We start from the raw sequence: 27,817 nt of genomic DNA, 5'->3' as shown, positions 1-27,817 counted from the left end.
AACCATTAGAGAAGACTTACTGCTGGTGATCCTTAAATTTTTCCAAAATATTGAAGAAATAGGAATCCTTCCTAACACCTTCTGTGAAGCTAACATTACACTAATACCCAAAGCTGAGAGAAAATTACAAAAAATAAATTTCATACCAAGTTCCTTGATGAACATCGATGAAAAAAATCCTTAAAATCTTAGCAACTGAATTCAGCAGCACAACACAAACAAACAAACACTGTCCTCCTGTTGTTCATCGATTTTGCTTGAGCGGGCCCAGTAATGTCTCCATTTTGAGACTTGTTGTTACTGTGTTTGGCATATTGAATACATCATGGGTAGCTTGCCAGGCTTTGCCACACGGGTGAGATATTCTTGGTAGCTTGCTGGGCTCTCCGAGAAGGGCAGAGGAATCGAACTCGGCTCAGCTGGGCTGGCTTCGTGCAAGGCAAACGCCCTACTGCTCTGCTATTGCTCCAGCCCCAGCAGCACATCAAAAAAAAAAAAATCATACACCGTGATCAAGTGGGATTCATCCCAGGGATGCAAGGATGGTTCAGTATATCTATATTACCATTTTAGTAAATGTATATCAATTACCATAACACACCACATCAGTAAAAGGAAAGATAAAAACCATATGATAGTATCAATTGAATGCAGATAAGGCTTTCAGCAAGGTTCAACACCCATTTATGATAAAAGCCCTCAATAAAATAAGGGTGGAAGTGTCCTTCCTCAAGTTAGTAACACCTATGAAATTCCATAGCCAATTTTTTTTGTTTTTAGGCCACACCCAACAATGTTCTTGTGTTACTTCTGACTCTGCACTCAGGAATCATTCCTGGCAGGCTTGAGGGACCATAAAGATGCTGTGGATCGAATCTGGGTTGGCTGCATGCAAGACAAGTGCCCTACCCACTGTAGTATTGCTCTGGCGCTGGCATTATTATTCTAATGGTGAAAAACTGAAAGTATTCCTGCTAAGATCAGGCACAAGTCAAGGATGTGCACTGTTCTCACTGTTACTCAACATTGTGTTAAAAGTCTTGGCAACAACAATCAGGAAAGAAAAGGAAATCAGGGATACAATTTGGAAAAGAGCATGTCAAATTATCTCTGTTTGCAGATGACACGATATACATAGAAGACCCTAAATAGCCCATGCAAGAAGCTCCTAGAAATAATAAACCAGTACAGCAAAGTGGTTGGCTACAAAGTCAATACATAAAAATTGGTTGCATTCCTTTATATAATTAATAATTCAGAGGTGAAAGAGATCAAAGGGCCAGTCCCATTTAAAATAATGTCCAAAAACATCAAGTACCTAGGAATCAACTTAACAAAAGAGGTGAGAGACCTATACCGTGAAAACTTCAGAACACTCGAGAAGAAATTGAAATTGAAGATCTTAGGAAATGGAAAGACATTCCATGCTCGTGGATTGGAAGAATCAACATTGTCAAAATGTAGATTCAATGCAATCCCTATCCAAATTTAGTCAACATTCTTCAAGGATTTAGAACAGTCAATTATAAAGTTTGTGTGAAACCATAAAAGACATAGCCCTAAACCATATTGAAAAACAAGAAACTGGGAGGCCTATCAGTACCTAACTTGAATCTATACTATAAAGCCATAGTGATCCAAACAGCATGGGACTGGAATAAAAGATTCTGTGATCAATGAATGACAATAGAATATCCAAGGACATACCCCCATATGTATGTTCAGCTAATTTTTGACAAAGGAGCAGAGAGCATGAACTGAAATAAATACAGCCTTTTCAACAAATGGTGTTGGGAGAATTGGATAACCACATGCAAAAAACTAAAAGCTGGACTCATGTATCACACCTTACACAAATGGCAACTTGAAAACAGACCTGAGTCTATAACGGACATTGAGGAAAATATAGGGAGAACATTCTAAAACCTAGACCTCCGAGGAGTTTTAAACAATATGATGCCATTGGTAAAGGCAATAGAATCAAAATTAAACAAATTGGATTTTGTCATACTTAAAAATTTCTGTATGACAAAAGAAACACGGTCCAAGACTAAGTGACAGCTCACTGAACCAGAGAAAATATTTATACTCAGCACATCACACCCACCACCTGGCCCCCTGGCGCCGTGTAATCCCATCAGCGGCCAAGACTCAGAGACTATAACATCCAGCTCCCGGACGAGACCAGTGCAGTCAGTCTCCTGCCCCTGCGCCTGGCTGTTCCTCGCTAGGTTCCCTTGGAGGGGAGCGGGTTGAGCTTTCCTCCCCGCCCCGACCAGGGCTCCGGCAGCCGAAGACCTCCAGGACCAGCCACCACCATGCTGAGACCACTCTCCGCATACATGAAGGTACTGGCAGAGGGACAAAGCCACGCGGGTTCCGGGGCCGAGATCTCCAAGCCTACTCGAATTGGAGTCCAGCATCCTCCACCCAGATCCTCCAAATTCCAGTAGGCAGGGGTCACACCCACCACCTGGCCCCCTGGCGCCCTGTAATCCCATCAGCGGCCAAGACTCAGAGACTATAACATCCAGCTCCCAGAACCGTGCGCCGGTTCTTATCAGGACATCTTATCAGGACATCTTTTTATGATATCTTATTATCTCATTCCTACTCTGGACAAACTTGCAGGCTATCGAATATAGCCTGCCCACAGGGCAGAGTCTGGCAAACTCCCCATGGCGCACCAAATATGCCAAATACCAGTACCAATGATGGGTCTCATTCTCCTAAAAGAGCCTTGAATATAATCTAAGGGCTAGGATGAAAGAGACTTTACTGGGGCCTGCTCGAGGCAATCGACATCAGATAAAGGGTTGATATCCAAGATCAATAAAGTACTTGCAAAGATAACAGTAACAACAACAACAACAAAATCTGAAAGCTCCATCAAAAATGAATAGAGGAAATAAACAGACATTTCTCTGAGGACTATGAATAGATGGACAACAGACACATGAAAAAATGCTCATCATCACATATTAGGAAAATGCATATTAAGACAACAGTGAGATGATATCTTGCTCCCCAGTGAAAAAGGCACATATCAAAAATACTATGAGGTGCTGGATCGATAGTACAGCTGGTAGGGCGTTTGCCTTGTGCTCACAGCCCAGGTTCTATCCCCACCATCCCATACTTTTTTTTTTTTTTTTGGTTTTTGGGTCACACCCGACTATGCACAGGGATTATCATGGCTCATACACCCAGGAATTGCTCCTGGCGGTGCTCAGGGGACCATATGGGATGCTGGGAACTGAACCCATGTCGGCCGAGTGCAAGGCAAATGCCCTACCTGCTGTGCTATCACTCCAGCCTCCCTCAGCATCCCATATGGTTCTCCAAGCACTGCCAGGAGTAATTCCTGAGTGTAGAGCCAGAAGTAACCCCTCAGCATCACTGGGTGTGACCCAAAAAAGAAAAAAAAATACTAGGAACAATCTCTGTTGGCAGGGATGTGATGAAAAGAAAGTCTCATCCACTGTTGGTGGGAATGTTGTCTGGTCCATTCCTCACAAAAACAGTATGGAGGGTACTCAGTAAACTCAGAACTGAGCCCTCATATGATCCAGAAATTCAACTTTTGGGTATATATCCTCAAGACAAAAATATTTAGTCGAAAGAAAGTATGCTCACCATTATTCATTGCAGCACTCAGTACAATAACTAAGATTTGGAATCAACTTAGATGTCCAATAATAGATAAGTAGATTATGAAGATGTGGTATATATATATATATTTTATATATATACACACACATATATATACACATATGTACATACAGAATGGAATGCTACGCAGCTGTAAGGAATGATGAAATTATGTAATTTACGACAGCATGGACGGAACTGGAAGTCAAGTGAAGTAAGCCAGAAGGACAAACCCAGGATGATAACACTCATATGTGGTATTTAGAATAACTAGATGAGGGGATGCAGTGTTTTAAAATTTTATGTTTGATAAACCTTGGACCCAGGATATAGGGAGGAGAAAGGAAGCAAGAGTGGAGCAGAGAGGGAGAAGAGACAGAAGAGAAGCAACGGGGCCGGGTCAAGGGAGTCAGGTACAAAGGCGGTGTGAGGAATAATAGAGCCAAATACCCAAAGCACAGAGTCAAAAACACTGAAGTCAAGAGACCCAAACTTGAAGAACGAAACTTAGAAAGGTGCTTGTCGAGAGCAAGCTGGAGGGGGCAGGATATGGGAGAGAACACTGGTGGAGGGAAGTTCACACTGCTGGTAGGATTGGTGCTGTAATATTGTATATCTAAAACTCAACTGTAAGTCACAGAGCTTTGATTAAAAACGGAAAAATGAAAAAAAAACTTTAACCAGAACATTGTTAAGGAAAGTTGGAAGTTTCACACATTTTGTTTATGTTTTTGGCCATACCTGGCAGGTATGGCCAGAGCTTACTCTGAACAGAGGTTCAGAGCTTACTCCAGGCTCTCTGCTCTGGGATTACTCCTGAAGGGCTCGAAGGACCATATGTGGTGCTTAGGGTCAGCCGCTTGCAAGGCAAGCGCCCTACTAGCTATGCTAGTTCCAGCTTGTTTCACACATTGTGAACAGAAATTATCATTTGTTTTATTGTCTGAAATGAGAGGAACATTCTGAGGACACTATCATGTTTAGATGGAACAGGAGGAAATTAATATGTTGTCAGGACACATGAAAAATTGAGTCATTTTGCTAGTGAGAAAAGAAAAGTTGATCTTTCCTAAAAATCACTATGAAACAGATGTCAAAGTACTGCTAATATTTCAAGTAACAAAGATTTCCTTATGAATCTAACTTATTTTGGGGTGATGTAAAAGTTATTTGGAAAGGTGGGAGAAAGAGGAGAAAGGAGAGAGAGAGAGAGAGAGAGAGAGAGAGAGAGAGAGAGAGAGAGAGAGCCTAAAAAGTAATCACACACCCCAAAACAAATTAGGATACAAGTGACTGGAAAACAATGCACCTAAATTTAATTTAATGCTATTAATAATACTACCACCTTAGCTTTATACTACCGTTTTTATTATTTAAAAAAAATTTTTTTTTTTTGCTTTTTTTGGGTCACACCCGGTGATTCACAGGGGTTACTCCTGGCTCTGCACTCAGGAATTAATTACCCCTGGCAGTGCTCAGGGGACCATATGGGATGCTGGGAATCGAACCCGGGTCGGCTGTGCACAAGGCAACCGCCCTACCTGCTGTACTATCACTCCAGTCCCTGTTTTTATTTTAAAATAAAACTTCAAGAATCCTATCCCTTTGTTCATCTGTGATATAGATTTCTTTCAGAGAAGCTGTTCTGTTATCTTCGTTTGGTTTTTTTGTTTGTTTGTTTGCAGCAGGGGGGGCGGGGGGGTTGTTGTTGGTCATACCTGGCAATTCTTAACAAACTAGCCAGGCTATTCTTGGCTCTGTGCTCGAGAGTGGCTCCTGGTGGTGCTTGGGGGACTATGAATGGCGCAGGGGATTTGAACCTGGTTTGCTGCATGCATGACAGACAGGTACCTTCTCCTGTACTGTCTCAAGCCCACTTTGATTCTTTCTGTATCCACAACCTTTCTGTTGCCACAACCTTTCCTTCCCTTCTTTCCCTCCCTTCCCCATCCCCTCCCATCTCCTTTCTTTCCCTTCCCCTTTCTCTTATCCTTCCTTCCCTTTCCTTTTTTTCCCATTTTTTAAATTGTTGTTGTTGTTGTTGATTTCAGGACCACACCTGAAATCAACAACACACCTGCTCAGGGTTTACTCCCAGCTCTGTTCTCAGGGATTACTCTGGCAGTACTCAGGAGATTGTACGGGGTGCTGGGGATTGAACTTGGATCTACCATATGCAAGGCAATTGCCTTACCTATTGTATTATCTCTTTGGCCTGACCTTCTTTCTTTTCTTCCTGAATAATATAATTACCCCTCTCTTAATCAACTGTCATTTTATTTCCACTCTTATCCCCATCCCAGTCCATTCTCCACACAAAACCATGGTGATCTTTTAAATGCATAAACTGTATGTCAGCATCCTGCTTCAGACTCTCAGGGGGTTCCTGTCACAATTGGAAAAATGCAAAATCTTCACCTAAAAAGCTCGCCATTGCCTGGCTTCTGATTACTTTTCAGACTTCGTCTTGTACCACTTTCTTCCTTGTTTACTTGCTCTCTAGCTGCAATAGATTAGATGTTCTCTAAAGCAGGGGTCAGAAAACTAAAGCAGGGGCCAAATTTTGTCAGAGGCCTATTTTTATACTGCCAGGAACCAAGAATGTTTTGTTTTGATTTTTTTTTTGCATTTTTAATGACTGTAAAATAACTACAAGAACAAAGTCAAAGAGACCTTATGTGACTTGAACTGCTTTAAGATATTTATTCTGTAACTCTTACAGAATAAATGTACTAACCTTTGACCTAAAGCAGGGCTTCTTAAACTTTTCCCACTTGAAACCCCTTTCCCCCAAGAAATGCATCATGGTCCAGCGCATGCCAAAAACACCTCAGATTCATTACATGGTTGGTTTTTGTTTGGGGACCATACCCAGTAATGTCCAGGGTTTATTTCTGGCTTTGTGCTCTGGAATCACTGCTGGTGGTGCTTGGGGGACCATATGGGATGCTGGGGGTTGAACCCAGGTTGACTATATGCAATGCAAATGCCCTGCACACTTCTATTGCTTCGGCCCCCATGGTTGATTTTGAATTTTTATTCATTATTCATTCAGAAACCTTTTACTGTTTGCAAAATATTTTACAACCCTCACAGAAAGTTAGAATTTAAGAAAACATGTCCTGGTTTCATGAGAGAGAACTCAGCACATGCCTTCCATGGGGCCTGAGTTTGGCGCTTTATGTTGAATGGTCCCACAAATACCATCAGGACCTCCAGAACTGAGCAGCCCCAGAACACATCTGGGTGTGATGTACTCCCCTAACCCCCAAAGAAAACAAAACCAATGGTGCTAGATCCCAGAGGCCTTTCTATATTAGATTCTTCCTGTTAGATGTTAGATGCATCATCAGTAATCAAAACATGAGATTAAATGAGCTTAATTCGGGCACTCACCATTAACACCTTTATTTATGTATGTTTTGGGGCCACACCTGGTGGTGCTCATGGGCTTTTTCTGGCTCTGTGCTGGTTGTTCCTGACAGTGGTTGGGGTCTCATATGCCATGCAATGCTGGACCACGGCCTTCCCATTGAACCCTATCTCTCACTTTAATATTAAGGTCATCTAATCTAAAAATTCTGTAATACAGTCTTTTCATTTTTTTATTTTGTTTATTTATTTATTTTATGATTTTCTTTTTGGGTCACATCTGGCGTTGCACAGGGGTTACTCCTGGCTCATGCACTCTGGAATTATTCCTGGCGGAGCTCGGGAGATCATATGGGATGCTGGGAATCGAACCTGGGTCTGCTGCGTGCAAGCCCTACCCGCTGTGCTATCACTCTAGCCCTAGCTTTTTATAGCACTAGGTATTCCTTTTTTTTCTTTCCCAGTAGCCATATCTTCCCTCCCTCCATATTCCCTGTGTAGGATCTTTTTCCCTTGCTTGTTTTGTTTTGGGGTCATATGACTTAGTAGTGTTCAGGGGTTATTCCAGGCTCCATACTTAGAATTTGTTTCTGGTGGTTCATGGGGGAGTTTATATGTGATGCCAGGGATTAAAGTTGGTTTTCCTATGTACTGAGCATGTGCTCAGCACTTCGAGCTATCTCTCAGGTCCCTATAAAAAGTTCTTGTTTATCTTAAAGGTAAAGGTAAAGGCCCTCCCGTTGATCGTCGATTTGCTCGAGCGGGCCCAGTAACGTCTCCATTGGAGACTTTGTTGTTACTGTGTCTGGCATATCGAATACTCTCGGTAGCTTGCCGGGCTCTCCGAGAGGGGCGGAGGAATCGAACTCGGGTCGGCCATGTTGGCCGCGTGTAAGGCGAACGCCCTACCCGCTGTGCTATCGCTCTAGCCCTACCTTGTTTATCTTATTTATTATTTTTGAGTAATCATGATCTTATATTTAGAAAGAAGAAAGCATTGAGAATCAGCTGTATAGAAAGTGCTCATTAGATATGTTGAAGGGCTGGAGCAATAGCACAGCGGGTAGGGCATTTGCCTTGCATGCGGCTGACCCAGGTTCGATTCCCAGCATCCCATATGGTCCCCCGAGCACCGCCAGGAGTGATTCCTGAGTGCAGGGCGAGGAATAACCCCTGAGCATCACTGGGTGTGACCCAAAAAGCAAAAAAAAAAAAAAAAAAAGAGTTAAACATGTTGAGTGTACGATTTTGCTGATTATTTCTGATTATAAGATACTTCCCTCTCTGGCACAATTACTGTACAGACTGCAGTGAAGAACCATTTTTTGTTTGTTTTTTTTGGGCCACACCTGGTTGTACTCAGGGCTCACTCCTGGCTCTGCACTCAGCGATCACTCCTGGAGAATTTGGGGGAACCACATGGAGCAAACTTTCTGGTGAGCAAACTTGGGTTGACTACATGCAAGGCAAGAGCCTTGCCTGCTGTACTCTCTTTGGCTCTGAAGATCCATTTTAAAAAGGAAAGGCAGAGGCCACGGTTATGACTCAGTGGTAAATCAGTTGCCTTGCATGTGTGAGGCTCTAAGTTCTATTCCCAGCACCACTGAGGTGAAAAAAAAAAATAAAAGGAGAGGCCAGGACTAGAGACATGATTCAATGGCTGACTGCATTTGTGCAGGATGGAGGTACCACATGGTCTTCTGAGCATAGCAGTTAACAGTCCCTAAGTGACCACAAGTAACTCCTGAACAAGTAAAGCTCGTTAGTAGCCACTGAACACCACTGTGGTGATTAAAGAAACAGAAAAATAAATAAATAAAGACAAAACAATGCCACTTATAAGAAAACATAGAAACTTTTTTCTTCCTCTTCCTTCTCCTGGAAGACACCATTGTTAGAAGAGTGAGATGTTTCAGAGGAATATCTTAAGGATTTCTCAACTAAGGTATAAAAAGGACTGGAGAGATATTACAGGGGTTAAGGCATACCTTACTTGTGTCTGACCTGGGTTCATTCCCTGTGCCTGGAAGATCATTGGTACATCTCTGGAGGCCTCCTGGCACTGGCCAGGAGTATATGCCCTCACAGAACCCAAGCAACACCACATCCTCAGACCATAGCATTGAACCTCTGGCTTGGTTGACTACAAAACCAGACCAAGAATCACAGGCAATGGCCCCAGGGCCTCCAGAACACCACCTGGGAGATTCCCCTTCCCATCACCAAATAAAGGTAATAGAAAGAAGGAAATAAAAGTTTTATTTCCTTTTTGAGAGAAAGATTTGTTAGGTGCAAGAGAGATAGCATAGCAGGCAAGGGGCTCTTGCCTTGCATGAGGCCAACCTCAGTTTGATTCCTGGCAGCATAGGGTACTCCCCAGAATCTCCATGAGTGACCCCTGCACACAGAGCCAGGAGTAGCCCATGAGCACTCCTGGGTGTAGCTCCAAAAACTCCAAAATACATTTTTTTAAAAAGTGCTCCTGCATATTAATATGATTATTATTTAGGTAGGGCAATTATTATTTCTAATCTGGAAGAAACAGACCGTGGAATCGAGAACATAGGTTTTAGAGTTATTCTACAGGGGTTTGAATGTTGGTTCTTACTTCCCAACACTGTAATCTATAGAAAGTTACATAAACTTTCCAGGTCTAGTGGCTTTACCTCTGAAATGTAGATAGTGAAGGTACATTCCTCTTAAGATTGTATGAAATGATCATATAAATAAAGCACATGGTATGGCAAATACTAATCATTCAGTAAATACCTATTATTGTTGTCTCTCAGGACCAATCAGCTAAAATAAGGGTAGCTTCAGTGACTAAATCTGGAAAATTGGATTTCTTATCCAATGGTCTTTTCATATACCATCTCCTATAATATTAATATTAATGGACCAATGGTCCATTAACATTTTTTCGTGTGGTTCATTCACTTCCGGGCATGAGGTTTGGTTTGCTTTCCCCCCTCCCATACTGGTAGGAACCCATCTAAACCATCCCTCTGGGTATAGTTGGGACACACATTTGTTTTTCAGCAGCCCCAAATAAGTGAACAATCATGATTTCAGCATGGAACTCTACTAAAAGTTCTGGATTTTGTTCACCTGTAAAGTAAAAGTAAAGTAAAGGCCCTCCCGTTGATCGTCGATTTGCTCGAGCGGGCCCAGTAACGTCTCCATTGGAGACTTGGTTGTTACTGTGTCTGGCATATCGAATACTCTCGGTAGCTTGCCGGGCTCTCCGAGAGGGGCGGAGGGATCGAACTCGGGTCGGCCATGTTGGCCGCCTGTAAGGCGAACGCCCTACCCGCTGTGCTATCGCTCCAGTTCACCTGATTGGAGCAAAATGCTGAGGATACTAGTCACCCACAGGAGTAAGCAGAAATGACCTGTGTTAAAGACAGCGGGGGACTTATAGTTGGAAAGTTTGCTAGCTAGTATCTAGCACTTATTAATTGTATCTTATAATGTCACAGAACCTGGGGAGTGAAGGGCACACCCAGCAGTGTCTGGGGGGACCATGGGGTAATGCAACAGAACCAGGCTTCCTGTAATCAAAGTACAAACTCTAGTACTTTGAGTTCCCAAAGTACTAAGTACAAAGCTTGAGTTTCCCCGGAGCTCCCAATCTTTCTCCATTTTTTCAGCTTTGTTGAAGGGTAATTGACATCCATATCTTTAAAATAAGAACCCCACCATCCTCAGTGCCATCACTAATTCGTATCATCCTTGTGTAGAAATATGGAATTGATGCCTTTCATGGTAGCCGTATCATCGTCATTCTTGTGATTTGTTTGTTTGCTTGTTTTTTCTGCTTTTGGTTGGTGCTCAGTGCTTACTCCTGGCTGGCTTAGAGATCACTCATGGTGGGGCTCAGGGGACCTTGTTTGTAAATTCTACCTACCTATACAGAGATAGAATTTGGGTCGGTCACCTGCTCACTGTAGTACTTCAGCTGTTATTGTCGTCATTAGGGATTTGGAATCATACCTGGTGGTGACAGGGCAACTACAAAGAAATAAAGATGGTGAAAGTGTTAGGAAGTTTGAAGAATTTAAAAGATGAAATGGGGGATGGGGCGCTAAGAGTTCGTCTAGGAGGTTAGGTGCTTGCAGCTGTTCTGGATTCGATTTCTTGTACCACACATAGTCCTTTGAGTACTGCCAGGGGCCACTCCTGATACAGAGCCAGGAGTTAATAACCTCTGAGCACCACCAGGTATGACTCCAACCTACTTTTTCCTCCTCTCCCCCAATCCCTCTCACCTCCCAGCCCTGCAAAAACAAATAAAACAAACACATTACCTGGGTAGCATTTGATTCCTGAAACTTCTGAAGAATACAAGTCTTTTCAGAATAATTATTTTAAATGAGTTTTAATATGAAATGACAGTTTCATGGGGGAAGAAATGCCCATAATTCTTTCCTGAAATCATTCTGCAACTTTTATAGTCTCCAGAGAATTCTTGTAATGAGTTACCTTGCTAAAAGTAGGAAAATGAACAAGTTATAGTTGTTAACAAGTTATAGTTAAGGGAGGTGTGCAGTAAAAAGTTTCTAAAGAGAGGACTTTGTGAGGGTTTTTTTTTTTTTTTTTGGTTCCATTTTGTTTTGGGACTTTGTCTCCTGCACTGAGGGACACTTTCAGCTTGGTGCTCAGAAGTGAATCCTGGGCTCTAGGTGATGCTGAGGATCGAATCCAGGCCTCTTCTATGTAACGCTTTAGCTCTAATCTGAGCTGTCATCCTGATCTATTACATTTTGGTGGAGGCTCAGCTTGCTGTAAAATCATTGGACTAAATAAAGAGTTGGGTTTTTTTTTTTTTTTTGGTGTTTTGGGTTACACCCGGCGATGCACAGGGGTTACTCCTGGCTGTGTACTCAGGAATTACCCCTGGCGGTGCTCAGGGGACCATATAGGATGCTGGGAATCGAACCCGGGTTGGCCGCATGCAAGGTAAACGCCCTACCCGCTGTGCTATCACTCCAGCTCCCAAGAGTTGGGTGTTTTTAAAAAATTATTTAATTCATTTGTTTATTACTTCTCAGTCTCTTCTGCTTCCTTCTCCCCCTACCCTCCTTCCTCCTTCTATGATGGGTGGTTTAAAAAAATTCTTTTTTACTGATATTGATTCACAAAACTGTAAATGGAGTACAGTGTTGCCACACCAGCAACAACCACCAAAGCACCAGTATCCCTCCACTGCATCCCACTGGACTCCCTCCATGTGATTGGACTCTCTGCCCAATCACATCCCTACCCACCACCCCACTTCAGTGTAACCTCAGTTCTATGATCAGAATTTCAGGGTTTGTTTTCCTTTGGTTTTGTTCACTTTGCAATTTTTGGTTTTGTTTTGTTTTGGGATCTACCTGGTGGTACTCAGGGGTCACTCCTGGTTCTGCAGGCAGGTATCACTCCTGGCGGTGCTCAGGTGGGAAACCTAGGATCAAATCTGGGTCTGCTGTGTAAGTGCCTTCCCCGCTGCCCTCTCTGTCTTTGCCTCCCTTTGCTTTTCTTTATAAAAGGCAAGATTTCGTCATCTCATAGCTGAGTTGGTGGGGATAAGGCTTTGTGGTAGAGCATGTGTGATATCCTGGGTTCAGTCCCTGACAGTACAAAAACCAAAATCTGCTTCACTTAGAGTAAGCTCTGAGCACAGCCAGGTATGACTCTCAAAAGACATAAACCAAATAGAATCTATTATTTAAAAAATAAAATAAAATTAAATTTTATTCATTATTTAATAAGATAAAAATTAAAGAAGATAAAGGTTTTTATCTTTTTGTGTAATGGGGTACATATGCATGTTAATTTAGTTAATTTGGAATAGAATTTCCAGCAAATAAATATAGTAAATATATACATTCAGGCTGGAGCGATATAGCACAGCAGGTAGGGCGTTTGCCTTGTATGTGGCCGACCCAGGTTCGATTCCTCTGTCCCTCTTGGGGAGCCCAGCAAGCTACTGAGAATATCCTGCCTGCTCGGCAGAGCCTGGCAAGCTCCCCATGGTGTATTCGATATGCCAAAAACAGTAACAACAAGTCTCACAATGGAGACATTACTGGTGCCTGCTCGAGCAAATGGATGAACAGTGGGAGGACAGTGCTACAGTGCTAAATATATACATTTATCTTCACCAATAGTCCTCCCTCCCTCCCTCCCTCCCTCCTTCCTTCCCTCCCTCCCTTCCTTCTTTTTCTTCCTCCCTCTCTCTCTCTCTCTCCCTGGCATTGCTTAGCGTTTCTCCTCGCTCTGTGCTCAGGTATCACTCTTTTCAGGGTTTGAGGGACCATATGGAATGCTGAAGATTGAACCCGGGTTGCCACGGGCAAGGCAAACAAGCACCTTATTTGCTGTACTATTGCTCTGGCCCTAAATTATTCTTTGAGAATACATTCTTTCACATCATTTTTCATATGGGATATTTGGGATAAGTGTGTGGGTCACTTGTATTCTGGGTACTTGTGCTACTAGGGATTAAAACTGGGCTCCTGCACTCAAATGGTGTGCTCCAGTTCTTTGCGGTTTCTTCTTGATCCCTCCATTCTGTTTTTATTTTGTATTTCTTAGGTGATCAGTGAAGGAAAGCACCCTTTCATCTTACCTTTTTTCCTAAAAAAGTATATGTACTATTATTGTTTTGCAATAGTCTGGAATATGTTCATTTTAAATTTGTTTTTGTTTTGGGGCCATATTCAGCAGTGCTGGGAGGTAACTCTCTGTGAGTGAATGATGTGAATGATGAGGTGCTGACCATTGAGTCTGGAGCTCCCACAAGCGAAATAAGCCTTTTAAGCCACCTCCCTAACCCAAATAAGAACTCTGTTTGTTGGGCCTGAAAGATAGTAGTGCAATGTGTAGACCATTTGCCTTGCACACAGCCAACTTGGCATAGCCAACCTGGGTTTTTCCCCCCTGCATTCTACATGGTCCTCAAGCCAGCCAGGACTGATCCCTGAACACAGAGCCAGGAGTAAGCCCTGAAAGTGGCTGGGTGTTGCCCCAAAACACAATAAAATAAAAAACAAAACCAAAACCCCACTTATTTTTGGTTTGTTTGCTTTCTTTGAGTGCCATCAATGATATCCAGGGCCTAACACATTCAAAGCAAGTGCTCTACTGCTGAGCTATGTTCTGGGAAAGAGTCTTTATGTAATCTGATTACATTTCCACTTGGAAAAACATGGATATATCTCATTCTATGAGTTTTCCTTCTAATTCTGTCTTTTGGTGACAGACTTTTAAAATTAATTTGGGGGCTGGAGCAATAGCACAGCGGGTAGTTCATTTGCCTTGCACTTGGCCAACCCAGGTTCGATTCCCAGCATCCAATATGGTCCCCTGAGCACCACCAGGGGTAATTCCTGAATGCAGAGCCAGGACTAACCCCTGTGCATCACCAGGTATGACCCCCTCCAAAAAAATAAAATTAAATTAATTTCGTACATTTTTTTCCCTTCTAAGATAATTTTTTTTGTTATCTTAAAAAAAAAACAGCTTTTAAAAAAAATTATCTTGGGTGAGATGGGGGCATTTTTCTGCATCTGACAGTGTTCAGGGCTTATTCCTAGCTCTGCACTCAGGGATCACTCCTGGTTGTCTTGGGTGACAATACGGGATGCCAGAGACCAAACCATGGTCTGCATGCAAGGCAAATGCCCTACCTACTGTACTATCACTGTGGCCCTTTCTTGTGATCATTGAGATACTGAAGTTAAAACTCATCTTGCAGGTGGTCAACCCTGGCTCAGTAGTTGAAAGAACTGGGGTTACCAAATGGAGTGTGGATGGGTGGACATTGAAACTTTGGTAGTGGATGTCATGTGATAACTTGTAACCCTAAAATGTAAATATCTATACTCTTGTACTATAAAGTTAATTAAAAAAAAAAAGAAGAGAAATTGATGCCTACTCTAATGTCATAAAAACATTCCATAATCTTAAAGATTTTTTCATTTACCTTCTGTGTGTGTGTGTGTGTGTGTGTGTGTATTTCTGTTTGGAGTATTGGCCACCTCCAGTGATTCTCAGTGCCTACTCTTAGCTCTGTGGTCAGGGGTGGCTCCTGGTGGTTTTGGGGGGACCATATTCTGTCCGGAAGCTTGACTCTAGCCCTCCTGCAGGCAAAGCATATATATTCAACTATAATATTCAACTACTATTTACTAAATACTTATTTATTCTTTGCTAAGCATGCTTATAGATTTGGGGAATATAATAAGATAAGGGTAACCCAAACACCAAAAACCAAAGCCAAGCCCCCAAAGCCTAAGGGAAGAAACTATATCCAAAGTCTGGGGTCAGTTATATCAACATTGCTACTGAAAGCTGATGAAACATCCATTGGACTTTGCTCTGAGTGACTTACTTTGAATTTAGAGAAGCAGTTTCTGTGAAGGGGTGGGGTATGAATCTTTATTAGATCATAAACTCAGATGGGAACAAAGTTTCCTCTTCAATTGATGCTTAATGAGTGTTATTGCATGAAGATAATCAAATGAGCAGCACACTGCTGAACATCATAAAGGCTGAAATAATTTCCTTTGGGGGTGTGGGGTTGGACCACATCCAGCTGTGCCCAGAACTGATTCCTCCCGCTTGGCTCTGGGGTCACTCCTCACCCAAATGCTTGAGGGAACCCCATGGTCCCACGGATTGAATCAGGGTTTGCTGAATGCAAGGCAAGTGTCTTAACCTCTCTAATGACTCTATGGCCTTACTAATATGTGTTTACTTACACCTTGGTGTTTATATTTGAGGCTTTTTTTTTCTTTCAGATTTGAATGCTTATTTTAGGAATGAAAGAGCAGAGATATTAGCTCACTTTCGAGTATAATAAAATTTCCCGAGATATAGGCCGAACTAATCATTAGGATTTGTTTAGGATCAGAGCTAGAGTTGCTGTTGTTATTCTTGTTGATTTTTCTGGTTGGGGTGAGAGACCTCTCCTAGTGATTTTCAGCCAACTAAGTCGGAGAATATCATGGCTCAGTGCTGCTACCAGGCCACCCAGCAATATTTGGGGGGAGCATGTGATGCCAGGGTTTGCCCATGGATTTTTACATCTGGATCTTGTCTCTTCAGAGCCTGAATTTTCGTTTTGTGTTAGTTGATTTTTGCAGTGCTGGGAATCAAACCCTGGTCTCATAATATGGATATGCAAGATAATCCCTGGACTGCTTCGCTACATCACTGGCCCCCAAAGTTTTTATTTGTTGGTTTTGAGCTGCACCTACCAGTGCTCAAGGAATATTCTTAGTTTTGTGCTCAGGGGCCACGGTGTTTGGAAGACCATATGCTATTAGAGATTGAACTCATATGCAAAGCATGTGCTCCCCTCCCCGCCCAAGTTTTTATTTATCTATTTTTATTGTGACTGCCTTTCCTGAGGGTCACAACTGGATATTGGGGGGTGGAATTAGGTATCGGGGGGGTCCCACACATATAAGATATGCTTTACCATCTGAGCTACATCTTCAGCCCCAAAACTCATTTTTCTTTATCAACTTTTTAATTTTTGGATCCACACTGGATAGTACTGAGTGGTAATCATTCAGGTGGGGCCAGGGATCCAATCTGGGACTCCTGTATGCAAAGTGAGTTCTCCAGCCCCTTAAGCAGTCTCCTGTGCCCTCAAGCCTACTTTTCCTTAATTGTGCAAATTAGTACACTTGGGGTCAAATGGATTAATGAATGCTCAAGTAAATCATTTCAAGCATGCTAAATAACTTAAAATTTTCACCGAGGACAGGGAAATTCAAAGGGCTGAATGCATCCTTTGCATATGGGAGAGTGGGTTGCACTCCCCAGCATTGTATGATTTTCAGAGCACCTCCAGTGATGACCTCCAAGCAGTCCCTGGGAATAGCCCCTGGGCAATATGAGGTGTGGCCCCCAACCACAAAACAATGGGGGAGGGGAGCAGGATCCTTGCACTTGAGACCTGGGATTCAGTCTTTGTCATCAGAAAAACTTTTTTTTCTTCTATTTTACTGTTAAAAAGGAGTCTTTGTGAGGATTTTTAAAAGGATCTTTTCTTTTTCTTGTTGAATTACGAGAAAATGTTGGAGTTGGTAAATTAGGGAAGTTCTCAGGAATAAGATTAACTTTCTGTTGATCTTTACAGATTTTGGAATGCAAATGGTAAGCATAGCACTTTATCAGGAAGGTAGCTTTGATAGCGTAGAGGAAGAGAAGTAAATGGGGAAATATAAACTAAGCTCCACATAGGAATAAGAAGACTCTCCCATCCTTTAAATTAGAGCGTTTTGGAGGGCTCCCACTCAGTGGGGCTCAGGGGACAGTGCACTCTGTGTGCTTACTCCCGCTTAAGTTTCTGAGCGGCTGGAGAGAGAATACAGGGGTTCAGGCACATGCCTTGCATGTAGCCAACCTTGTTCTATCCCTGGCACCACATGGTTTCGCCTTCCTTCTGCCCCCAACACTGATGGTGCTGCCCTCATAATGCCTGATTCCCAGGGGCCAGCTCCATTGCATCTTCTGGCGCTTGCATGGAACCACCAACTCACAGGCCAAAAACTGCCAGGAGTGGCCCCTGAAGCCACGAATGCTGATTAGGAAGCCAAAAGGCAAAACAAAATGTATTTTCTATAGTTTCATTCAAAATGATTTTTTCCTTCGGGTTAATTTTTTCCCCTAGAAACAAAGAGTACAAAATACCGCAAACTATTAGCCTATGATAACATGTTAGGTATTATTAAGAAGGGAAATAGAAAATTAAAAGTTTAAAATGATGCTTAACCTGTTTGGTTTCAAGCTCAACCAGCATAGTCATAAACTGATTTACTTTGAGCCCCTTGGGTGAATGGCATTGTACTAAATCCCACAAGAAATATTTTGCTTATGTGAGCAATTTGGTAATTGATCTGTTGCTCTCTAAAGCTGTAGATAATAACAGTTGATGTTTATGTGCTATGAGATTCCATTCTTGGAATTCTGAAGTAGGTGAAATGTATATACGGTAACAAAAGTTATGGATATATACTGTGGTGAGTCTTGCAGTATATACATATAAAAAAGTTTGTTGTATACCTGAGGCTAATATAAAGTAATACCAATTATGCCTCAATTTAAAGATAGAAAAATATACACTAAAAATCAATTAAAGAGAGCAATTGTATTTACTTTTTGAGTCGAAGAAATCAGTAAAACGCTAAATATTTTTTAGTGTTTCACCAAATATTTTATATTAAAGGAAAATTGTATTTGACCTATCACTGCATGAATAATACAAAGTAAATTAAAAAATGGACAGGGCTAGAGAATTAGTACAGTGGGTAGGGCACTTGCCTTGCACATGGCTGACCCAAATTTAATCCCTGGTATCCCATATGGTTCCCCAAATTCCACCAGGAGTGATACCAGAGCACAGAGATTGGATTGAGTCCTTAGCACAGCTGGGTGTGGCCCCAAACCAAAAATTAGAAAAAAAAAATTAAATTGACAAGTAAAATAAGGAGTCGAGTTGATTCAGGGCACATCAAGTAGATTCTTAAAAATAAGCAATTTGTGGGCCCTGAGCAGTATTACAGCACGTAGATAGTCTCCCAAGCCTGCCAGGAATGATCCTGGAGAACAAAGCCAAGCATAAGCCTTGAGCACTGCTGGGTGTGGCAACCCCACCTCCCCAAAAGCAATTTATATATTCACTGAAACATCAAATACAATTTTTTTTTAATCTTCGTGGTGGATGTCAAAGTTTTGTCACGGAAACCCTTTTTAGCCCACCTCCAAAACTAATATCACAATTATTACGTTTCTCATTAGATGATATTAAAGATGTTTATTAATTTTTTTTTTTTGAGGTGGGGGTTACACCTGACAGTGATCAAAGGCTTAATTCTGGGTCTGTGTTCAGCGATCACTCCTGCCTGGGCTCCGGCAGCCTTATGGATTGTTGGGGGATCGAGCCCGGGTCAGGTCGGCTGCGTGCAAGGCACCCACCCCCCAAGATACTTCTTTCGAATGTGGTCACACTAAAGGTCTCCCCCGCCACTTCCTCACTCGTCCTCTCTTCCTTACTGAATAAGCTCCAGCCTCTCCCCAGGGTAAGGTTCTCAGAGCCGGCTACTCAGTCATTACCATGCTAATACTACTTAAGGTAGCTCTGCTGGATTTGAGTCTTCGATTCAGTTTCTCTTTTAGCCTGATTTCCCAAGTCAAGGAGACAAAGGAGTTCGCTTCCTCCCCTTTTCATTTCAAGACTCGTGATTGAGATTGGGCAGGGAGATAGAATGAAATCCGGCACAGCCTCTTCCCCGAGGAATCCGTCTTCCCGAGACTTCCCCCTTTCGAGGCTGAACGTGCTTAAATCTGGCGGAATACCTCGTGAAGGACTTCAGCCCCCACAGTTCCCTGTGTGCGCATGCCCTCTCTTCTTACAGTTGTCAAAGTGCTTTTGCCAGAGCGGTCACATAATCAACCTGAAAGAAGAAAATAAATACTGTACATTTAAAATTTCTATCGATCCCTAAAAACTGGACACTCAAAGGTAACTGCTACTAAAAATTTGTTACTTGAGATTGGGTGATTGCATGTAAAGGAAGATCTATTGTGTGTGTGGTGGGGGGAGGGGAAGGAGGTGTCTATTTCTCGGACTTTGCTGTAAATAAGAAAGAACAACAACAACAAAAGCCCCACCCGAACAAACTATACAAGGAGTTGCCAAGAGACAGGGCGGATTAACTTTGTACCTGTTATCTTGATCCACTGCTTACCTTTTGCTTGAAAGTGTCTTATTTATTAAAGATGGGTCTTGACCTTGACAGTGAATTTATGCAAAAAAGTGAAATTTATATCTTTCAGGAGTGTTGAGAAGAGAAATGGGTGTTCCTGGTATAATTATAACTTTAAATTTAATAAATGTAATATGCCTTTATAAAATATCCTAAGTTCAGCTTACTTTTTGGCTTTTTTTTTTTAAAACGATAGTCCAACATTAATTTTCCCACCAAGAGCATGTGGTTTAAATCGAAGGTTTTAACAAAGAGTATTGATACAAGTATTAGAAGAGCTGAGTGATAATAAAATTATAATTGAATGCATATTTCAGCCATGATGATATGGATATTGTAAAGACAATTTTAGACCCGTGGAAGTGACTCCAATCCCAGATTACAATGGTTTACTGCAGCACCCAGGAAACCAAGTCTGAAAATGGCTCTTGCTATGACCATTCCCTTTGGCAGCCAAAGAACTTTGTACCGTCATGAATCCAAGCTTTGCCTGTCTCTTTGTGTCATGTTTTACAATACTGATCAAAGCCATTGTTTTAGACCAAGGGAACCGAGGAACATAAAATCAATCTTAAGTAGGTTTTATTGGTAGAAGCTGGCAATATTTGTGATGAATATGTAGTGGGTTGATTTTTTGGGAGGGGGAGGCAGAAGAGTAAGAAGAGGGGAAGGCAGTGAAGGAGGAGTAGCAAGAAGAGTAAGGTGGCTTGAAGCATTTCCTTGAGTCCGCTATGTGCCTTTGTGAAACTTTTAACCATTTTAGGGATAGAGTTTAAATAGCATTGCTTTTCAATTCCCATATCTCTACCTGACATATTGGCTTAGTGAAATGGTAGCACCTGCATCTTTAAAAATCCATTTTTTCACAAGTTATCACGAGGATGTCTAAAGGCAGAGCTTCGATGGGCATCTAAATGCCCTTTCATGGGTATCCTTCTCCAAGTACCCTGGTTAATTGCATTCATTATATTAAAAACTTTGCTGCGATTATACTGTCACCTAAAAGAATTGTTCCTGTTCCTTTAACATTTCAAAAGATGTGTATCTAGGATTTCAGCACTGTAGAATTCATATATTTATGTTCCAAGGGACCGCTAACTCAAATGATAGCTAATGTATACATGAAAGTCTTCTAGTTTGAGTGATTACAAATTTCATCCTTGAATAAGAAATCGCAGGCTCAATGGCATAAATGAATATAGCCCTTCTATGCGAAATGGAAAATACCACACACTCCTTATATGGCTAAATGAAGCAGTGATGGCAATGCACTATAATTACAATGTATGAGAATGTGGGACTTTGTACTACGCTATTTTTAACACTTTTGCTAGCATATGGTAATTCGGGGTCTTCAAACCATAATCTTTCTCTGTTAATACTAGTGATAAGAGAATGGGTTCTAAATTTGCTAAAGTCTTGTGACCAAGGCAGCAAGCAGGATGATTCAAAAATGAAAATCTGGCAACCCCAGATTATCTTGACTATCTGCTTAAATTTTATAAGTATTAAAAAAAGCTCACCCCACCCCATTTTACAGTCCCACCCCCGCCCATTCCCCATCCTCTCCCTGACCTCAAATCCAACCAGAACGTTTCTCCACTCTGCAGAAAATTCTCAGGCTCCTGTTGAGACCTGAAGCACTGAGATGCCAAGAAATCTCTTTGCAGCAGAATTGAAGTAAAGGAAATTGGAGAATAAGCAGAAAACCCCAATCCTTAGAGTATCGAGATGCAGAAACTCCAGAGATTTCCGTAGATTTTTAAAAAAATATATCTTTAAAAACGTTTTTGCTTTTTTTTTTTAAAAAAAAATGTCTTCTTAACAAAATGGAGTAGCTGCAGCTACTGAGACCAGAGAATGATTGTGCAGCTGAGTCCACGTCCACCTCCTAACAAATGCCAAGGATTTCCTCCCTCGTGGTTCGCTGCAGCTAAATGAAACAATTACCAACGCAAAAAGGCAGTTGGTAATCAAGAGGGATAGGACTGCTGTTCCTTTAAAGTGCCCGAGCTGGGGGGGGGGGGGGGATTGGGGAGGGGGGAGGAAGAAAAGGGTCCAGTGTGCGGTGTCTTTTTAACCTTGCTGAAGGACGCAGCAGTATTTATTGACGTATGCAAATAACTGGGGGAGGGTGGTGCTTGGGAAAAAAACAGGAACCAGAATCAGTTTCTCATTGCAGGGTGAATGCTCTGAGTTCCGGTGAAGGGAAAAGAGACGTGGCGAAATTGCTGTCTTTCTGTCTTAAAAGCACATCTCTCACTAATACAGAAAAGGAACCAAGACACCAGAAAGGGTGAAGACGCTCTCACAGTATTTTTAGAGAACTTACGGGAGCACCCCCTCCCCTTCGTGCCCCCCCCCCCCCCCCCGCCCCCAGCTCGACCTGTTCTGCTAAATTGGAGATTATGGATTTGCATTGCAATTGGCTAGTAGCAGTGGCACTGGATTTTCGCAAGTAAAACATCCACCCGCTTTGGCGAGGGGCATTAACGATCACATTGACAATAACGCGTCTCTCTCTCTCTTTCTCTTTTTTTCTTCCGTTTCAGCTGCGCAAACCATGCAGGATGATTTACTGATGGACAAAAGCAAAACCCAGCCCCAGCCCCAGCCCCAGCAGCAGCAGCGGCAGCAGCAGCAGCAGCAGCAGCAGCAGCAGCAGCAGCAGCAGCAGCAGCAGCAGCAGCAGCAGCAGCAGCAGCAGCCCCAGCCCGAGCCCAGCGCAGCCGAAGCCCCGTCCACCGCCCTCTCCTCCGAGACCCCCCAGCCGGAGGACAGCAGCGCAGTGCCGGCGCTCAGCCCCGCCGCGGCCCCATCGGCCTCCAACGGCCCGGACAAGATGCAGATGGAATCGCCGCTTCTGCCGGGCTTGAGTTTCCACCAGCCCCCTCAGCAGCCGCCGCCGCCGCCGCCGCAGGAGCCCGCGGCGCCCGGCGCGTCGCTGTCGCCGTCCTTCGGAAGCACCTGGTCCACGGGCACCACGAACGCGGTGGAGGACAGCTTCTTCCAGGGGATCGCCCCCGTCAACGGGACCATGCTCTTCCAGAACTTCCCGCACCACGTCAACCCCGTCTTCGGAGGCACCTTCTCCCCGCAGATCGGCCTGGCGCAGACCCAGCACCACCAGCAGCCGCCGCCGCCGCCCGCGCCCCCGTCGGCGCCGCCCGCGCAGCCCCCGCAGGCGCAGCCCCCGCCGCAGCGCCGCTCGCCCGCCAGCCCCAGCCAGGCGCCCTACGCGCAGCGCAGCGCCGCGGCCGCCTACGGCCACCAGCCGATCATGACCAGCAAGCCGTCCTCGTCCTCGGCCGTGGCCGCCGCCGCCGCCGCCGCCGCCGCCGCCTCGTCGGCCTCGTCCAGCTGGAACACGCACCAGAGCGTGAACGCCGCCTGGAGCGCCCCGTCCAACCCCTGGGGCGGCCTGCAGGCGGGCCGGGACCCCCGCCGGGCGGTGGGCGTGGGCGTGGGCGTGGGCGTCGGCGTGCCGTCGCCGCTCAACCCCATCTCGCCGCTCAAGAAGCCCTTCTCCAGCAACGTGATCGCGCCCCCCAAGTTCCCGCGTGCGGCCCCGCTCACCTCCAAGTCCTGGATGGAGGATAACGCGTTCCGGACCGATAACGGTAACAATCTGTTGCCATTTCAGGTAATGCACCGGTGCCCCTGGCGCACGCCTTCCGCCCCGAGCCCCGTCCGCCTTGGCCCGCGTTGCTTCGGCCTAACTTGCCTTTTCGTGCTCCGCGGCTTTTTTTTTTCTGTCCTGAAAAATGAATGACGACCCCCCCCCCCCACCCCTAAACAAAACGCGTAACTCTGTCCCGTTTCCCCGCCCCTTTCCAAAGCCTGCTGTTCATCGGGGCTGTCCCATTAGTGGGGCTATAGGGTAGTGGCACATTGTGAATGCTCAAGGAATCGTATTTATGCTTCTTGACAGGGTTTTGAAAAGGGCCTTTTCTCTCTCTCTCTTTTTCTGTTCCGTGGTTGTGCCTCTTCATTTTTGACCTTCGTTGACAAGTAAAGCTGCAAGTGTATGGCGAGGTGCTGGCATGGTCCCAGGATGAGTAGGCTGAGATTCTTGTCGTTTCGAGCAGCTACACATTTTGGGTTATGCAATCCTGGACTCTCGGTGCCCCTTGAGAGCCGTCCACTTCCAAACCACCCTGGTTCTGCTCTCAGAGGTTAACAGCCCTTGAGTGGTGCTATTTCAGAGCCTTGCATATGCTCAATTAAACTAATATGAACACATGTGTTTGTGTCTTGCAAAGGTGCTCGCGTCATTTATAGCAATCAGCATATTCCCCCTGCCGGGAAAATTATGAGTGTGACGTTCCAATAAACACCGGAACTCTCTAAGAGCTTGAGGGGCAAGAGTGGAAAATCTTGGGATAACCCTCCCTAAGATACCTAGAAGAGTTCGGATTTTCTCTTTTTTCCAGAGGAAAGAGACAATAGGACGCGACCTTCAGAGCCATATTGCAATGGAGTCTTATTTGCTAGCTAGCACTGAAATATTTAAAGCTGCAGTGTCCTTCACCAGTTAGGTTATTTAAGAAGACAATGAAGATCAATTACATCATTTGAAACTAGGCGAAGTAAAAGTCTTGCATCTTTAATGAAAACTGAGCCTTGTGTCTTGGTGTTAAATGCCCATGAAAAACCCAGGAAATGCCCCAGACAATAAGATTGAATGGGGTGTCCTTATTCTGTTCTTGCTTTCTGATCTAGCCCAGGCCCACATCTGTTGGCAGTGCTCTGAAAATCTTGGGATGGGGTGGTGAGGGGTGTTAACTGGGGGCTTTTGTTCTTAGGCAAACATTTATCTTTCACGTATGAATTGATGATGGTCGTAAGCTTCTAGGCTCAAAAAAGGAATAAAGAAAAGCAGATTGGAGGGTTTGGATAATATCCTCTTTGGGTATGCAGGAAAATGAAATACATCCTTTGAACAGTGCTGAAAAACGTCAGAACCGACTTCTGAAGGAGGTAGTTTAAGTCTTGTTTTTCTGCAGAGGGCAGATGATTCTCTGTGGGTTTCCAGGATATTTCAAGGGAGCCACAGGTGAAAATCAAGTAAATGAGGGGCCACCCAGTGGAAGAAGGGGTTGCACAGGAAGTAAACAAGATCATACGGGGTCAGCCTCTAAATAAGGGCGAGAAACACTGATTTATAGTATGGGATGCATTTGGGGGCCTTCATTTTCTTGTTCTTTACATTTCAGTTGTGATGTTTGGGTGGTTTCTACCTGTGAAGGAGTTAGGATTATTGAGAAGCACATGATTGCTAGGTGAGAGCATGGATCTTTAACCTTGAAAGTTCAACTGGGTTCATGAAACTCCTAAATATTTGAGTGAGAGTTATTAATGAGAAGGAATCTTTTCAGATTTTCACAAAATCTCTTCAAATTTTTACAGGAATTCTTCAAAAAAAGAAAAATTTAATATTAAAGGATGTTTCTTTTTGCTTTTTTTGGGGGGGATCACACCCAGCGATGCTCTGGGGTTACTCCTGGCTCTGCACTCAGGAATCACTCCTGGCAGTGCTCAGGGGACCATATGGGATGCTGGGAATTGAACCAAGGTTGGCTGCGTGCAAGGCTTCATGCAATCGCCCTACCCACTGTGCTATCGCTCCAGCCCCAGGATGTTTCTTTTTCTTATTTAAGAATTCTTTTTTGCCACACCCAGCGTTGCTCAAAGTGACGCCCAGTTAGGTTGCTTGGGGTTTGCTCCTGATGGTGCTCAGAGGACTATGAGTTGTTGGGGATCAAACCCAGGCCTCCTGCATGCCAAGTGTATGCTCCACCCCATTGAGCTCTCTGACCCAGAAGCATTGTTTTAAAGCTTATTTATTTTTGGTTTTGGGCCACATTCAACGTTTCAGGTGTCATTCCTGGTGAATTACTCCTGGTGGTGCTCTGGAGGTCATATGGGATACTAGGGTCTGTCTGCAAGGCAAATTCCTTGGCAAATTCCTTACCTGCTGTACGCTTCAGCCTCTAATGCTTAATGTTATCATTATTGTTATTATTTTTTTAAAAGAAGGAACACTGAAAGGTAGGATTACTTTGTTAGAAAAGGAATCTCTTTTTTGGTTTTTCTTTATGTGCCTATTTTTGGAGGGCATATCAGACAGAAAGATCTCATTTGGCAGTCATTTATCACAATTCCTCTTGTTATTCTGATTTTCCCTATCCACGTTCAATCTTAGGATAACCTAAAATCTGATGTAGATGTTTGGAGGTTAGGAGATGATGTAAACTTTTAGTTACTTTTTTAAAATTTGAATTTGAATATGGCTGCCATTTGATTAATTATCTCTGAAAATGAGGTCAGGGGAGAGATTAAATCAATAAATATTCTCAGACCTGTTATTGACAAGTAGTGTGGGGTTTGCCAGTTGTTTTTTTCTCCCAAACCATTCGCCAGTTATAGCCAGAGTGAACTGAGTTTGGTCTCTTTTTGTCCCTGGTGATGCTATTTTTTTTGCTATCTATTTTTTTTTGAGTCCTACATGGAGGTGGTGCTCAAGGACTATACTTAGCTGTCTGCTCATGATTGAATCTCAGCTGTGGGCTGGGGACCCTTGTATGTTTATGTGATACTGGTGATTGAAGTCCACTGTGTGAAATGCAGTGCCTTAACTTACCCTGTGCCATCTCTCTTCCCACTTGTGGTGCTATTGACAAGGTAAAAGTGGCCAAAAAATTTATAGGAGAGATTCTATTAAAAATCAACCTTATGTATTTGACCTCAGGAATTATTTCTTCATGCACGTTCAGATAAGCTGTATAAATTGGTTAGTGCAGTATCTGGGTTATAGTAAAGTACCATATAACTGTTTATTTTTGATAGTTTTGGGTTTATTTTGTTTGTATTGGTGCCCCTCCTGGCTGCGCGCTCAGTGATCTCTCCTGGTGGTGACTCAGGGGACTATATAGGATGCTGGGGATTGAACTCACGTTGGTGCCTGCAAGGAAAGCACCTTCCTTCTAGATTAGCCTCTTGATTGTTACCACAAAAGCGACTGGAAGTTCTTCACAGTCTTGTCATGTTATTGATTACCAGTTTTTCATATAGTGCAATCGCATAACCCCAAACTTCTATGTAATATCTAGTCTTAACTTTTTTTTCTGTCTAAATGTTCCCTTTGGTCACTGTAGGGAGATGATCATCCAACATTTATGCTAAATGGCCCTGTGCTAAACTCTTTACATGTAGTTTCTCATCGAAACTCTTTAGCAGTCGAAGACTATTATTATCTTCATTATGCTGACAGAGAGATTGAGGGTTAGCACATTTACATTTTTTGGTCAAGATCATATGTCCAGTAACTGGCAGAGTTGGTATTTGAACCCCAGCAGTCTGCCCTCAGAGCCGGTGGAGGCATATAATACCCTGGCTGTAAACCTCTAGGACATCTGTTAACAATACAGTATACTAGCAGAAAACTGCCCTGAATCTGATTTCACCTTATAATACAGTCTGAAAATTGTTTGGAAAGTTTATGTTGATAAAAATAGAAGAAAAATATAGTGTTTATACATATACAGTTTCTAAGATAAATCAATTATCCATATTTTTCAGTTGATTTATTTAATTCATATATTTTTCAGAAATCTATTTTTTTGGTGAAAAAAATCAAACTATGTTTTGCTTTTTTTTTTTTTTTTTTTGCTGAACCAGGGTCTCATGTATTCAAGGCATATGTTTTGCCTTCTCTCTGTAGTTTGTCTTTATACCCTCTTTCCTCTCCAACCCACAACTGAAAACTATTTTATAGATTTCATATTTTTGTTATAAGTGAGATGTACTTTATTAGTATTATAATGAATTTTAGTTTTTATGCTGGGTCATCTGTAATAGAATATAAGGTTTTTTTGGCTTTTGGTTTTTGGGTCACCCTGGCAATACTCAGGGCTTACTCCTGGCTCTGCACTCAGGAATTACTCCTGGCATTTCTCAGGGGACCATATGGTATGCTGGAGACCAAACCTGTTCAGCCACTTGTAAGGCAAGTGCCCTATCTGCCCTGA

The 27,817-nt window shown here is 43.2% G+C and overlaps 1 protein-coding gene across 7 annotated transcripts in view; it reads left to right on the top strand.

The window, feature by feature from the left end:
- The window catches only part of CPEB3 (cytoplasmic polyadenylation element binding protein 3), a 207,574-nt gene that overhangs the window by 26,446 nt on the left and 153,311 nt on the right, over positions 1-27,817 (top strand). For 4 of the 7 annotated variants that reach the window (XM_056130483.1, XM_056130482.1, XM_056130481.1 and 1 more), the window contains exons 1-2: positions 19,414-19,543; positions 22,340-23,430. In XM_056130483.1, the coding sequence (XP_055986458.1) occupies positions 22,351-23,430 (1,080 nt within the window). In that variant the 5' untranslated portion in view covers positions 19,414-19,543; positions 22,340-22,350. Of the gene's footprint in view, positions 1-19,413; positions 19,544-21,859; positions 22,084-22,339; positions 23,431-27,817 lie in introns of those variants that run through there. The other 3 variants (XM_056130478.1, XM_056130480.1, XM_056130479.1) reach the window with 2 other exon arrangements.

This window comes from Sorex fumeus, unplaced genomic scaffold, assembly GCF_029834395.1.
Source record: "Sorex fumeus unplaced genomic scaffold, SorFum_2.1 ptg000078l, whole genome shotgun sequence".
NCBI lineage: Eukaryota > Metazoa > Chordata > Mammalia > Eulipotyphla > Soricidae > Sorex > Sorex fumeus.
Note: the sequence above shows the minus strand (reverse complement) of the source record. Positions and strands in the feature narration are given on the sequence as shown.